The sequence below is a fragment of the Plectrocnemia conspersa genome, unplaced genomic scaffold (genome assembly GCF_051122295.1).
Source record: "Plectrocnemia conspersa isolate PC_06_02 unplaced genomic scaffold, ASM5112229v1 ptg000013l, whole genome shotgun sequence".
In the NCBI taxonomy this organism is placed as follows: Eukaryota; Metazoa; Arthropoda; class Insecta; order Trichoptera; family Polycentropodidae; genus Plectrocnemia; species Plectrocnemia conspersa.
Genome location: NW_028277177.1, coordinates 13,088,383 through 13,103,390, shown reverse-complemented (window position 1 = coordinate 13,103,390; position 15,008 = coordinate 13,088,383). Strand labels below are relative to the sequence as shown.

At 32.2% G+C, this 15,008-nt stretch overlaps 3 protein-coding genes across 5 annotated transcripts in view; 1 reads left to right on the top strand and 2 right to left on the bottom strand.

Moving 5' to 3' along the window:
• Positions 1-3,971, top strand: part of timeout (circadian regulator timeout) — a 293,936-nt gene extending 289,965 nt beyond the window's left edge. For all 3 annotated transcript variants that reach the window (XM_088202679.1, XM_088202680.1, XM_088202681.1), the window contains 2 exons: positions 1,447-1,643; positions 1,708-3,971. In XM_088202679.1, coding sequence (XP_088058805.1) covers positions 1,447-1,643; positions 1,708-2,817 — 1,307 coding nt within the window. In that variant the 3' untranslated portion in view covers positions 2,818-3,971. The remainder of the gene's footprint in view (positions 1-1,446; positions 1,644-1,707) is intronic.
• LOC148227335 (protein FAM76A-like) lies at positions 2,845-9,929 on the bottom strand. Its single transcript, XM_088202692.1, has 8 exons — positions 9,737-9,929; positions 5,850-5,914; positions 5,561-5,664; positions 5,387-5,496; positions 5,194-5,312; positions 5,026-5,132; positions 4,512-4,633; positions 2,845-4,442 (listed from the first exon to the last, which is right to left on the bottom strand). Exons 1-8 carry the CDS (start codon positions 9,866-9,868, stop codon positions 4,221-4,223), a joined length of 981 nt encoding a protein of 326 aa, XP_088058818.1. The 5' UTR covers positions 9,869-9,929; the 3' UTR covers positions 2,845-4,220.
• Positions 9,930-12,607: 2,678 nt separating this feature from the next.
• Positions 12,608-13,791, bottom strand: LOC148227334 (venom allergen 5-like). The gene is made up of 6 exons (XM_088202698.1): positions 13,655-13,791; positions 13,480-13,598; positions 13,334-13,415; positions 13,103-13,260; positions 12,934-13,037; positions 12,608-12,846 (listed from the first exon to the last, which is right to left on the bottom strand). The coding sequence occupies exons 1-6, from the start codon at positions 13,722-13,724 to the stop codon at positions 12,741-12,743; spliced, it is 639 nt and encodes a 212-aa protein (XP_088058824.1). The 5' UTR covers positions 13,725-13,791; the 3' UTR covers positions 12,608-12,740.
• Positions 13,792-15,008: the final 1,217 nt, after the last annotated feature.

Sequence of the window (15,008 nt, the reverse complement as noted above, 5' to 3'; positions counted from 1 at the left end):
AAATAAGCTCACCCTCGCGTCCATACGTCACGAATGCCAGCGGTATAAGAACGAGCAGGAAACTCTCGCTCGGGTTGGTCCAAGCATCTTGACCTTAAGGCCCACTGTCCACGGAGGCGTCGCTGCATAGACGCGTATTCGTCATTGTACGCTTGTTGTACGCCGGCTTGCTGCGTACATATAAACTAACGAAACTCTGTCGACGGAGCTGCAACGTCACGCACACGAAGCTGCATGCAAGCTTCATGACAACAGTCGTCAAGCATGTCAGACGCCCGAGCGAGCTGTCCACGGGACGTCGCTGCATAGACGCGTATTCGTCATTGTACGCTTGTTGTACGCCTGCTTGCCGTGTACATATAAACTAACGAAACATTATTTGACTTCCCACCTCACTCCAAGCTTTCTCAGTAATATCTTTTCTTGCATAATTTGCAAGATTACTATTATAAAGACACAAGTACTTTTCGACGGTCTGAAAAAATTAGCAGCTGAAATTGCGATTGTTTTCTACACGTTCACGCAGTTCGATACGCCCGGGCGTCTGACATGCTTGACGCCTGTCGTCATGAAGCTTGCATGCAGCGACGTGAGCGTGACGTTGCAGCTCGGTCGACAGTGTTTCGTTAGTTTATAATATAAACTAACGAAACACTGTCGACTGAGAAAGCTTGAAGTGAGGTAAGAAGTCAAATAATATTTCGTTAGTTTATATGTACCCAGCAAGCAGGCGTACAAGCGTACAATGACGAATAGGCGTCTATGCAGCGACGCCTCCGTGGACAGTGGGCCTAACTGTAGTTATAATGGAAATATCACAAATAAGTAGAACAAAAACCCGCTGAGGACTAATAGGTAGACCATGCACTAGGTAGCCAGTCACCAGTTTTCGCGCACTTGTAGCCAATAATTATCGACGTATTTTGTGAAGCTCGGTCATTTATTTATTTTAAAAATGAAGGAACAAAGTATTTGTATATAATTTTGCGTTGAAATGGGATTAAGTGCAGTTTATTAGTACATATGTATCACAGGAGGAGCAAAAAACCATTGTAAGTCAAAATATGCCGTATAAATAAATAATAGTAGTTTTAATACAGATTTCCATATAACTTTTCTGAAAAATTGCCCTAGTGGATATCTCTTATAATTATTTTTAGCCAGCCTAATTCTTTTTTTGTCCTTCATATCCATCTTGCTCGACGAAGCGGACACGACTGGCTACCCAAAATCCTTGCTGCGGCTAGCCTTAATGATGCAGCTTAATTGTTATATTGTGATTGCGACACCTTGCTGTTAGCTTGTTCTTATAGAAAAATGTATAATGTTTTAATGTTTCACGCATAAACTGTTTTTTAGTTTTCATCTAATATATTTTTGATTATCTTTCTGTTATATACCAGTATTTATTTCATGACATCTTAACCAAAATATTTTTTTATTCAGGATTAAGCGAAGCTCTAAAATGGATTGTCGAATGCATGGAAGAAGTTGCACTGGATCAAGAAGCAGAAGGATATACTCCAGATGCTGTAAGCGTGCCCATAGTTCCAATATTAGATGAATGCATAGCTGCTATGGAAAATGAAGCATTTTTGAGTACCCTCAGATGTATTGGAATCGAACCACCAGTAGATGAGCAGGTAATATATTTATTTACAATATATCTAGTATTTGTTATTATATATTATTAATTATTTATTTAAGGAGTCTTATTGGCGTATTCCTGGAAATATTCATTTCAATTCTCTACGTAAACGTTGCGAAACAATCAACAAAGCTATTGAAAAAACTTTGTTGATACCTGAAGAACAACCGGTTATTGAAAGTCAAACTCGTAAAGATGATTCGTCTTCTGAAGAAGAATTGGACGATTTCTTCAAGCGTGTTAATAATATTGGAATCACACCTCAAAGTAATGATTCGACTGACAAATTCAATAAGATTAGAGATTTAGAAGCAAATAAGAACAACAAAAAACGTAAGAATATTAATTCTGACAGTTCAGATGAAGATATTTCTATTGTAAGAAAAAAGAAGAAATCAAAACCTGAAACGGATGATGAAAATAATAAGAGTTCGTCTGATAGCGAAGATGAATCTCACAATACGACTTTAAAGAAGAAAATGTTCAATGCTATTCAGTCAGATTCGTCGGAAGATGAAATAATTGAAAAGCGTATTGGAGAAGTAAATACATCTCGCAGCAAAAACAAATCTAATGTGATTCAATCAGATTCTTCCGAAAATGAAGATGAACCAATGGAAACTAATGAAAACAAAAATAATTCTTTTGATGCTGTTAAATCTGGTTCTTCTGATACAACATCAAAGAAAACGACTTCTAATGTCATTCAGTCGGATTCGTCAGAAAATGAATCAATGCAAACTAATGAAAACGGGTCAATTAAAACTTTAGATCCATCTGATAAAATAGAAAACGTTTCTCAAAACAACAAGAAGAAAACTTTAAAGAAAAAATCTTTCAATGCCATTCAGTCTGATTCGTCAGAAGATGAATCAATGATAACTAATGAAAATGGTTCAGGTGAAACTTTGAATCCATTTGATTCCATTCAATCAGCTTCATCTGATAAAATAGAAGTAGACGTCTCTCAAAGCAGGAAGAGTAAATCTTCAGAGAAAAAGTTTTTCAATGTCATACAATCGGATCCATCCGAAGACGAAGCAGACTCTGAAATGAAGAAAGTTGATCAGAAAGAAGACCGTAACTCTAAATCGACAGAAAAAAACAAATCTATTACCCAAAAGAAGAAACTGACGATCATGTCAGATAGCGAGGATTCTGATGCTTGAAATGGTTTCAATAAAATAAAACAAATATTAGCAGAATAAATTTTTATTTCAATAACAATTGTATTGCCACAATTATTACATGTCATTTTTTCTAATGTCATATGTATTTAATTTTAATTTGCCTTTTAATATTTTGTATTAAAAAAATCCTAAATCAAAATTATGCTAATCGCCAAATTTAAAAATTTCTACTAATTAATGATTCATTTATTATAAAAAAATGTTCAATGATAAATTTGTAAATGTTGAACATCCACTCGTTTCAAAAACTATATAATTTCACAGTCTAAATTGCAATAATTAAATAAAAAAATATATACAATTACATGTTTGTTAACTATTGTAAAAAAATAAGTATTGTAAACCTGATGGTGTAAAAATCTTACAACTGAAACTGGAAGTAAAATATCCATAACTTTGTCTTTGATTTTACTGGTTCACTGCAAATTCAAATTTTAACTAAACTAATTTGAAATATCACCTAAAAAATCACAAACACTTTGAGGAATAAAAACTTTTACATTAGTTCAAGAAAGTATTGCACTTTCTATTTAATTACACAAAAGTTCCGTTTTAACGATGATAACGTATCAACATATATTTTTAATTTAGCATAGGCCTGCTTATGACAATTATGCATTATATAAGTAAAATAATAAGAAATATCATCTACAAAAATAAGTTTAGCTATAAAAAAAATACTTCACCGGCCACAAAAAAAATGAATTGTTTATATAAAAGTTGAATTAAAAATTTGCTATGAAACAAGGCACAGGTATTGTTGCATTACTTAAAACGTATTCCGTTCTACTTAGCTTGTACTTTATTTAATGTAAACTGACATTTGAATATTTTTTGGCATATGTACCTCCACACAAATTTTTTTAATAATTTTATATAACTAGTAAAATAAGAAACGTCAAAACTTGTCCAAATAATATTATGTATTAAAATATGTCATTACAATCTCAAATTTATACTAAATTTAAATTAAAGTGTTTTTATAATGTTCGCTAAATATACCCTAAAAAATAAATATGACTTTTAAACTGAATTGAATGATAACAATTGTATTTTCATTACATAAACCCAAATACCAATATTGAACTTAATATAAAATTATCTAAAAAAAATCATACCTCACTACCTACTTCTTATTCTTGATATACATTTGTATCAAGATTATAAATAAATAAAAACAACCTTGGACAGATAATTACAAAAAAAAACGTGAAAAACTTACAAAGCAGATCTAAAAAATATATTTCTGGTATATTCTCAAATGACTATGTTTTATTCAAATGTACATATACGTAGCTTATTTTTAGTACAGATAGTTCTGTATGTAATATGTATTAAGTAGGTTTATTTTGTTGTCAATGTTGACGATTCAATTATTTTATTTAAATAGGATTAGGACTATCCGTACCGCTTCCGCTATTCTCGGTATTTTTCTTTAGTTTATTCTTATTGGCAGTCTTACTCAACGTAGCGATCTCCTTCAGAAGATTTTGAATTTTCAGTTGTTGGTTGCCACATTTGGTTTCGTAAGTTTTCTCAGTGTTTTTCATTTGGTTACGTAGCTCATTTTCTAGTGTGAAATGTTGGGCTTTCAATTCAGTTATCTGAAATAAATTAGGTTCACACATTATCACTTATACACAAAAATAAACGTAAACAAATTATTATCTTACCTGTCTCTCTTTGGCAAGAAGCTGAGAGTCTTTCTGAGAAATCTTTTTCTGCATACTCGCAATAGTTTCTTTCAGTTGTGTCATTGCAACTACGTGATCGGAACTGTTTGGATCGATGTCTCCTAAAATCACAATATAAGTTTAACGAAATAAAAGAAATTTTTACGACAGAATTATTGAATCAAACACATTTCCTCTCTTTCCTGCAGCAAATGTGCACCTCAAACCAAAGAAAACACATATCTACAAACATGGGATCGTCATGTTCAGTTGAAATAATTAGCAGTCAAGATAATTACTATCATGAATTAAACTTAATATCTATGAAGTACGTTCACTGGTCAAATATATTATAAATATTTTTTTTTTTTAAATAAAAACACTAGTTTAATTATAAAGCATTCACATCAACTTTATACAATATAAGCATTATATAAAAAAAAATTGGTTTGAAAACAAGACAAAAATAAAAACAGCTGTTGATTCTAATACAATAATCTTGAATTAAACTTACCATGCGGGTTTGCCTTTGCTTTCTTCTCAGGTTGAATTTCGACTAAATCTAACGCATTCAAACCCTTGTTCATATCGCCGCGCTGTGGCCGCTTGCCACTTTTCAACCTAAAACATTACAATTAATAAACACAAACAATAAAAATATAAACACCACTACGCAACTCACTTATGATGAGATCTTTGCTTTAAATGACCCCCCCTCCTTTCGGACTCTACTTGTTTGGTCCTGGCCAACGCTCTCTTCAAAGATGACGTACATAACCAACATAATAGTTTTCCGTCTACCTACAAGTTGAAAAAGATAATGTAAATAAACACATTAATGTATTAAAAAACGATACTTTGAATTCTCCCTATACCTTTCTTTCGTCATCGTGACGATCGAAAGCACAACGTTGCTTGCATTGCTCACAAGTAACTGCCTGTCCGTACTTTCTTTCAGAATTAGTACAGCGTTGACACTTATTACCTAAAAACCATTGTTTATGTAAAAAAAAACATAACTAATACATAATATAAATGATAATAAATACCTATAAATGCAGCTATGATGTTACATAGCTCGCAAGCCGTCGGTTTACCGTGCGTCTTCACATTTTGTTCACATTTTTTACAAATCGTTGAAGTACTAGATTTGCTGAAAAAAATATATATATAAATACATTTTTATGCGTTGGTAAACATTGTATAACATTTATGAACAAAACTTCGTTTTGGCATCGTGCCCCACATATTTTGGCAAAAATTGGGTGCATTGACGTTCGTCAACATTACATATAGATATATGTATATATATATAAAATATAAAATAATGATAAGCACCTCGTCTGTTGGAACTCGGAACGGCAATATGTACATTTGACTATTGGGAAAGCACCTCGACATTCCTGAAATTGAAAATGAAATGTATTAATAGATGGAAAATACAATATTAATGGAAGTGTTCCAAAAGGCAACTTTCCAACTGTTCGTTTATATGATTGTGTTTATTTACGATTAAATTATAAGACTTTTGAAGTTTTAATTGAATTTAAATATACTACATAATTATATCTTAGTGTAACTCAATCTAGAGTCGAAAGTACTCATGAAAAAAATTACGTTCCGTATTAAATTTCACATGAAACAAGGAAAATGCACTCAAACCATCATAGGAGAGATTACTACTCTATGGGAAATATGCTTGAAATGGCATGGATTCTTGAAACATGTACGGGGTAGTCATTAGAAGACATGATTTGGAAGACTTATTGACGCTACCATAAAAATATGCAGAACTGAAGCAATAAATATAGTATCAAATTTTACTTTTTCAAAAATTCTTAAAGCTCTGTAACATTATTAGTTTTGTATTGTGCATTAGTTGCATTTTGTGTTAAAATAATTGAAAATTTGCATCATATTTTGTCAAAAACATGATATTTTGCTTTTTTAATGTGCGGGTTAAATGAGTTAAAAATTAAAACGTATAATACTGATAATTACAATTATAAAAAAAGGTAATAGTTACAATTATTCTCGACATGTTAAATAATTTTTTTATATCTGATACGAAAAGCTATAAATTTTTTAGCTTCGTTTTTTGTATCCATTTTTCTCAGTTGCTTTTAAACGACTTGTTTGCCTAAATCCGAAAACTCATAATGAATAATGCCCTTCATATCCAGAGACGTCATTTGGAGGAGGGGCAGGTGGGGAAATTCGCCCCCCCTTAAATTTGGCCAGAAAAATCCAATGAATCAATAAAAAAATACTATGAATCTTAATGAAGTCGAAATATTAAAAAAACGACCATTGTCTGACCAATCTTTGCCCCCTCCCCTCTCTTGGATAAAGATGAAATTACGTTCATGATTCTAAACCAAAAATTCTCAGGTTATCCCACATAGAAAATCTAGAAACAACAAACCCAAATATATTTTTAAATGTCATTTTAGTGAAATCATCTCGGAATACATTTTCATCAGTAATAATATAATTTATCTGGCGGGTACAAGTAAAATTATATTTTCCCTTTTCTATACGTAGTAATATATACATTTAAATACTCATCATTTACTTCCATGCAATGTATAAATGTTGCAGTGAATGTGTATTTTTCTATGAAGTTATATTTTCACTAGTAAATCCCAAAAACATTTTCACCAGTAGATATATATTAGTGGAAACATAGTATGCTATAAATAATATGCTGCTCTAAAATGTCTATTAAACGAAATTTGACAGTTGCGAAACCTTCATATGCTGTTCAAACCCATATCCTACCTAATGAAAATTCTAAAATTTATTATAGTTTTAGAACTTTTATTAGGTCAAGTCCAAAATACAAACTAAGCCAGTTCATCTCTCGGGGAAAAATAAGCGAAAGAAGAAGTACAGATAGATGTCGCATCTCGCATATTGCAACATAATTTGTCTGTATTTTATGATGTTACACTATGTTTTAAAAATATGATAGCTATCCTTATCGATATTACTTTTTACTTCTGTCCTGAATAAAAAGCTGACTTTATTGAGTAAAAAAATTAGCACTTGGTTTACGGGTATAAGCCCTTCAATTAGACAGGTCATTGTAAATAGGTATATAATGACCAGATTTTGAAAATAAAAAGTCGAAAATAAAAATAGTGTAAATATTTATAAAATTTGCATTGCCCAAATACAAAGTTTTATTTCTTTTCTCTAAAGGCTCTAAAAAAAGGGCATCTCATATTTTTTTTGTTTATTTATGGATAATGCGAGAACTGAAAAAAGAGCGTTTCGGACATTTTTAAACGAACAGAAGTATCTGAGGTTACATTGTTTTGCTCTCGCAGCATCCCTAAATGAACTAAAGTTCCTAATGACCTTTTTTGCCAGTTGGACGGCACTGCTTGTGCGTACACAAACTTCTGATACCGTGTTAAATAGAATCAATTGGCGTCCCAATAAAAGAAGATGTTATTCCTCAGAAGTAAGCCAGAACTCTCCGGAACGCCATTTTAAAATATTATTTTAATTTACTAAAAATAGCAGCATTTTTATTCAATATAGAACCCATTTCTTACCCCTTTTTGATATGTTACAAACGATGAGAATAAAATGATATGTTTCTGTCTGAATTTCACTATTATTTGCAAAAGTATCAAAACAAATTTAACAGTTTTCATATTAATACTAATTTGAGACGCATAATGGTGCAGGCGTGAAGATGTTTAATCGACATGTTTCATTATCTTTGCATCTGACAAGACAATGCTCTGTGTTTGGTGGGAAAAATAAGAAGTTTTATACTGGAAAATGCTCACACGCACATCTTTAATCTAAGCATCCACCGTGTTTCCTAAACATTGCTCATTAGGATTATTATCTTTTTCGGTTGCTTTGGAATGATGCTCATGGTATTATGCAGGTTGATCAAATTCGAGTTTTCTATGTTGGCAGCACTGTAAGTCAGACAGCTGTCAATAATCACACGTGACGTGAAATGTTTGAAACACCACATTTACCAAATGGATCGCTTAACCACCAAATAACAATTCTGTACGAACTTTGTATTGAAATGTATGGGAATATTATGATCAATTCCATCGTTCTATTAAGCAAACAATTCGCAACATGATGAAAAAATTTGGAGACTGGAAACGTTGGTGATAAGGTAAGGCCTGTGCATCATCATGGCGCCCGCTCAACTGATAATATTCCTGCTAGGTGAAAATGTGGCTGAAGACCCAGAATTGTCAATTCGTAGGCAAGGAAAATCCTCGTGTGATTCACGAGAGACCATTACATGCCTATAAAGTGATTGTTTGGTACGCGTTATGGTCAGGTGGCGTCATTGGACCTTACTTTTTTTGAAAACGAAGAAGATCGGACTGTAGCAATCAATGGTGAGCGCTATAAGTGCATGATAACCTATTATTTTTGGCACGAAGTCGAAGATATTGATGTGGTTTCTACAAGACAGTGCAACTTGCCACACGTCAGTTGCAACGTTGGATGTTTTGATGATGATGATTAAATGCAGAACTGGTTAGAAAATTTGTTTGTGTCAAAACAGTAAATTTTATTGTCAGAAAACAATTTAAAATGAAGAAGAAAATGGATATTGATTTGCTACGTAAAATTATGCAAAACATCAGCAAAAGAAATGACTTGAATTAAATCAAGTTTATTTTTGCTATACAAAGAAGTAATTGTCAACGTGGTTTCGGCTAAACTTGAATAGCACCAGGCACATAAATAGTATGTAGATGTCACTAATTTAATTGGGTGCGGGGTGGTACTCCGTAATTTCGGTTAATGGTTTATAATATGAAAAAGTTCGAGAAGCATTGCTCTAATGTTTACTCTATCGTTGTAAACTATGGTGATGGAAGATTACAGTCATTTTTACTGACGATTTCCACATCTACTCTCTTTTGAAGGCTCAAGATCACTAAATTAAAGTAATGAAAGGCAACGCCTGATGAAGTTGATAAAAATCACTATTTTGAATTTTTTTTTTTTTTTGGTCTAAAGTCAGATACTTTTTGAGCAGCAAAACGCGAATAAAAGTAAGTTTTGATTTCTAAATGGAATTGAAAAATGCCAAATCATGCTGTACCAAAACAGAATATTATAAAATGCATCGATTAAACGGAAGGAAATGAAAATTTGTCGCGCGTGGTGTTCCGTTATAACCGCCTGCGCTGTGTGGTGTGTGGTGTTCCGTTATTAGTTATGATAACCTTGCAGAGTTGCTGTCCCGGCGATAACTCCTCGAAGGGATGCCTCGAGAAGCATCGCGAACAGGCGAACAGCGCCGCGGCCGTAGCGCCTCCGCCCCCAGCGCCCCCCGCAGCCACCGTAGCGCTGCTCATCCTAGTAATGACAGCAACGCTCGACGCGCGCGACAACTCGTCGAGTTACCAGCGCCGAGACAGTCGTGCGCTAACTTAACCCCTAAATAGCGCTACTGGATTGCTAACATTAAACAGACAAATATAGTTCGTTTCGTATTTTAATATTCTAAAAAATACACTTTATTTACCCCCATAGCGCGAGTTTTCTCTATTTAAATACATGTAGCAATATTTTTTTATTTTTTTAAATTAATAATAAAAAATATTGTTTTATTTTTTAAAGCAACTGTTAATTTTACTAATTCTATTTTATTCGTTTAAACATCGTTTAAGCAATACAGCCTCGCTCGCTTTACCCTAACGCCGCCGCGCCGGGCCAAACAAGCTCGGCGCGCCGGGCCTCATGATACTTTCATGATGAAACACAATGGCAACAAATTAAATGGTCAGAATTAAAATAAACTTTGGGTCAGAATTAAAATTGAATCTAGTTCAAAATATTATTAATAGTTGGATAATAATTATAATATTTAGGTTTAAAATAAATATTAAATGGTTAGAATAAAAAAACATAAGGTCAAAATAAAGATATATTACGATCAGAATCAAAATAATGAATAATCATTATTTTAATAGTAATGGTCAGAATAAATATTAAATAATTAGAATTAAAATGGAATACGATCAGAATAAAAATATAGGACGATCATATGAACTAAAAAAATATTGCAACCATTTTTAAATGGGCAATGAATTATTTATTTCAAAAACATCTATTAAATATCTCGCTCGCTTCAAAATTGTAGGACAGCTTAGGTGCGTTGGTTAGAACATGGAAGACTCCATGAATAACTCTCAACCAATCTATTAAATTGTATGTAGGAGGTGACGGTATTTAGAGTGACGAACGAAGCGGGAATAGTGACAAAGCGGCGACGAATAGCACGCTTGGCTTGTTGCGTTGCCATCTGACAATGTTACGAGCCCAGCAAAACAAGTCTTGATATGACCATGAATTATAATGCTGACCATCTGCCAACACACAACGGGTTTTAAGGTTAAAATATAGAGTATATAATATAAATGCTGATTATTCTTTTTTTATAACGACCAACGAACTGTAGTAAATTCTGAACAGAATTAATATTGCACGAAAAAATGATTTTGACCATCCATCAAAGTAATTCTCCCCAGTTAATATAAATTCTGACAAGTTAAATTTAAATTCTGACAAATTAATATGATTTCTGACCATGTAGTATGCATTCTGTCCGCTTATAGTCTGACCGTTGTATTCTGACTTCTTAATTTAAATTCTAGCTCATTTATTATAAATTCTGATCCGTAAAATACGAGCCAAATACAATTCCCATTATATTGGCCAACTCAAATCATTTTTAGTCTACTGCTTCATTCGGTTTTTCAGTTGTACGCAGTACTTAGTGGCAGTGGCGTAGCTATAATGGGGCAGTCCGCCCCGGGCGGCTCTTGCTTGGGGGCGGCATATATTATAAATTGTATATTAAATTTATTGTAAAATTAAAAAATTGTAAATTATTTTAATTTATTATTTGACAGATCATGGTAGAAATACATCAATATTATTATTATAAAAATTACATGTATTTGTAATTTCTAGTTTCGTTTATTTAAGTAGAAATTACAAATACTTAAGTATATTTTTATTATTATACAAAATTTGTTAGCTAATTCTATAATTATTAAATTTTTGTGTTTTTTTTACTCTGTAATGATATGTTGATTTTGTCATGTTTTATACTATTTGATATATTGCATTTCATTCATTATTTAAAATTAATTATAATGATATTTTAACAATACGTTATTTTATTATATTTTTTATTGTATTATAAAACACCATGTTTTAATAAGAAAACAAATATTACATAGAAAAATAAATATTATGCATATATAATATATTTTAGAACTATTAATAATAAATACATTTATTTGAATTATAAGTGTATGGGTTTGGGGTGCTCTGTGGATATATACAATTTAAGCCATTTTACATGCATTGACTTAAAGAACTTTATTAATTAAAAAAATAACATTATAAATACATTTCCAAGCAAACAATTCTAGTCAAATATGCAACTAATGACACAGTTTCAGAGAAGATTTATCCGGGGTGGAGGCCTTCGTCGTTGATCCGTCTATAGGCTGATTTTGGCGGGGTGCTTCTGGTGTCGTTGTCATTAGGAGAACTAGGTGACACAGACTTCCGGCGGGGATTAGTTCGGAATGCAGCTTGAATGTTTATCTCGAGAGAAGACTAAGTGGTGTAGACTACTGGCTGACCTTTTAATAAAGGTCTCTGTCCACCAATGCAACGTAAACGTGTATCTCCGGATGTCTGAATGAAGGCCCCTCTACTGAGGATACCCTGAATGAGGCTGAATCTTTGATGGAACAAAAGCTTGCTAAAATTGCGGCTAGCTTTGATGCAGCTCACTATAAGTGAAATAATAATAATAACCTTCTGCGTCAGGCCAAGAATAAATAGGAATGCGTTGTCTTGTTTGCACTGCCCAGCGATCTGAGATCAACTGTTACTCGTGGCTCACAATTGAAACGATCCCTTGCTTAGCAAACAGTCGGCATATTGCAGATCGTATTTTTTAAACCTGACAAATTGTAAAATGTTGCAGTAATATCATGATAAACTACGAATATGTACATTAATTCATTATATTAGATAAACATATGTAATTTTATTGTTTTTTTTTATTTAAAGTAAGATTTTTTTACCATGATAGTATCAATTAATTAATAGAACACAATTTCAAACGAAATATTTAACCACTTAATTTTATGTCTTAAATTATTTAAATATAGCTTTTGTTTTATAATAAAATAATAAGTTTCATTATACACATGTATCACCATACACCTTAGTGCAATTATCAATTCTGCAACACAGATTTTCACAACCTTGTCCAACTTCGTATGGAAATTCACCGAGATAGTTTCCGCTGTTGAATTAAAATGCGATTTTAAAACATGCAATTCCATTTTAACGATTAAAATTGCTGAATATGAAGTATAATACAAATTCTCACCTTGGACCATAATTACAAACGTATAATCTATTATACATTTGGTTGTTGTTTGTATAATAAGCTGAATATCCACAACCGACGTAAGCTGTATTAGCCCAAACAACCTAAAAAACATTAGAACTCTACATACAATGTTCACATTATTTAATATATTTTTACAGTTAACTACCTGTGTATAATGACCTGTACTGCGATCTACAACAGTTCTTTGATAGCTATACAGTTGATATTCATCAAACCATACTTGAACAGCTCTATCCCAATCTGGAGTAAGATTTCTTACACTATTAAATTGTATGTACAGATTTTCCCCTACAGAAAATCTAGCTAAAATTTTAAATAGTATATAAAAACATAATATGAACAGTGGATAATTTATTAACATAATCATTAATTGTACCAAATGTTGTGTTCGGATTGTGCATAAATACCATTTGATTAGCCCAGTACTGAGCGAGATTTTGCAATTCATCATCCCAAACCTGAAATTATAAATACTAACGATGTATACATTAATATAAAATTACAATAAGTTTTAATTCGTACCAATGTTTGCATATTAGAAGCTTTTGGCTGTCCTGCAAGATTTCCCATCGCCACAGTCGTTCGCAAAGCATTATGCTTATTAACTATTATTTTTTTGTCATTACAAGAAACGCCACTTTCTAGAATAAATATCTACGTAGAATATTTCACATTATTATTAATTATAATAAAATACCTATTTGAGCTTCTATTGTATATGACAGAGTTAAGACTGTTATGAGAATCAAATATGACTTGATCTTCATGGTGATTTTTGCCAGTCGGTTGTTGGCTTTTCAACACTTCTGATTCGTATCGCATGCATTTGAACTGGATTCCATTTATATAGTAACGATCTAATCATAAAACGTGCCTTGTACATCATAATCATAATTTAAAGTACGGCTCATAAATGAGCCGATGCTTTAAAAAAAATAGCACGTTTTACGCGATAAATGTGACCAAAAAAATGAAACATTTGTAGTTGATTATAAATTCACTCAAATCATTATCACGTCATACAAAGTAACTTCCTATTTAAAATACGTCAATTGTTACGTTTTATAAATTTGTTATTAAGAATGGTACCCACGTTTTCTTGAAATATATAGATTTTTATTTATAACATTTTATTGATAACAATCTTGTATATTATAGTTTATGTACACTAAAACATTGTACACGCGTCAGAAAACATTATTATTTGTGCTGTATTTATTTTATAAGCAAGAATAAAACGCAATTTTATTTTGCATGCGTTATTATTAAAAATAATTAATGTTATAGATTCAGAGTCGAAGTCGGAATAGGTTAAATTATATTGTCAAAAGCAATAAATATCGAAGGCACGATTTTATTGCTTTTGACGTGGATTTTTGACTTCTAAGAAGAGATAATTGTTTTTGCGCTCTCCTATTGATCAAAATTCGGTTTGGACATGCTTCATTCGATTCTCACTCATTGTATATAAGTCGTAATATTGTGTATTAAAAATCTTAATATGAACGCTAGATAAAAGTGTTTTTACTGCGACGGTGACGAGACGATTTTATTGCTTTTGACGTGGATTCTAAACAGAGGTTATTTAATGAGGAGGGGCAGATGGGGGCATTTGCTTCTCTTCTTGAATTTGGCCAGAAAAATGCATGTAATTTAATGCAATATATTGTAAATTAAATTGTCTATTAAATTGTCTAGGCAACTGCCTACTTACCTATACTCATAGGACGTTCCTGACTGCATCAGGTAGTCACCTAGTCGTATCGAAGATTGAGTTGAACTCTTGGGATTCAGGTGACTGTTTGCTTGACCTAGTCGGACGATTAAAAAGAAGCGGCTGCTTTTTTCATATTCCTAAAGGTCGTCTCGGTTATTCGACTTAGTACGAGTTCGATTGAGCTCTCGTTGTTCCGTGATGGAAGCAAAGTGGTGGTTCTGGATGAAGTTGTGGAAGTAATTTCCAGACTATAGTGTCTCAAGGCAGTGTCCTAGCTTATATACCCATTGCTTCTTTATATGTATTATTTTAAATATATATTTTGTTGTGTAGT

Bases quoted from the DNA above. Each gene is read 5' to 3' on its own strand.
- LOC148227335 (XM_088202692.1), bottom strand. From the start codon at position 9,868: ATGAGCAGCGCTACGGTGGCTGCGGGGGGCGCTGGGGGCGGAGGCGCT. The intron at 5,313-5,386 runs GTATAGGGAGAA...TTCAACTTGTAG, and splicing joins GTCACGATGACGAAAGAAAG to GTAGACGGAAAACTATTATG. The intron at 4,634-5,025 runs GTAAGTTTAATT...TTGTGATTTTAG, and splicing joins AGCAAAGGCAAACCCGCATG to GAGACATCGATCCAAACAGT.
- LOC148227334 (XM_088202698.1), bottom strand. From the start codon at position 13,724: ATGAAGATCAAGTCATATTTGATTCTCATAACAGTCTTAACTCTGTCA. The intron at 13,599-13,654 runs GTATTTTATTAT...TATTTATTCTAG, and splicing joins TACAATAGAAGCTCAAATAG to AAAGTGGCGTTTCTTGTAAT. The intron at 13,416-13,479 runs GTACGAATTAAA...TTATAATTTCAG, and splicing joins CTTCTAATATGCAAACATTG to GTTTGGGATGATGAATTGCA.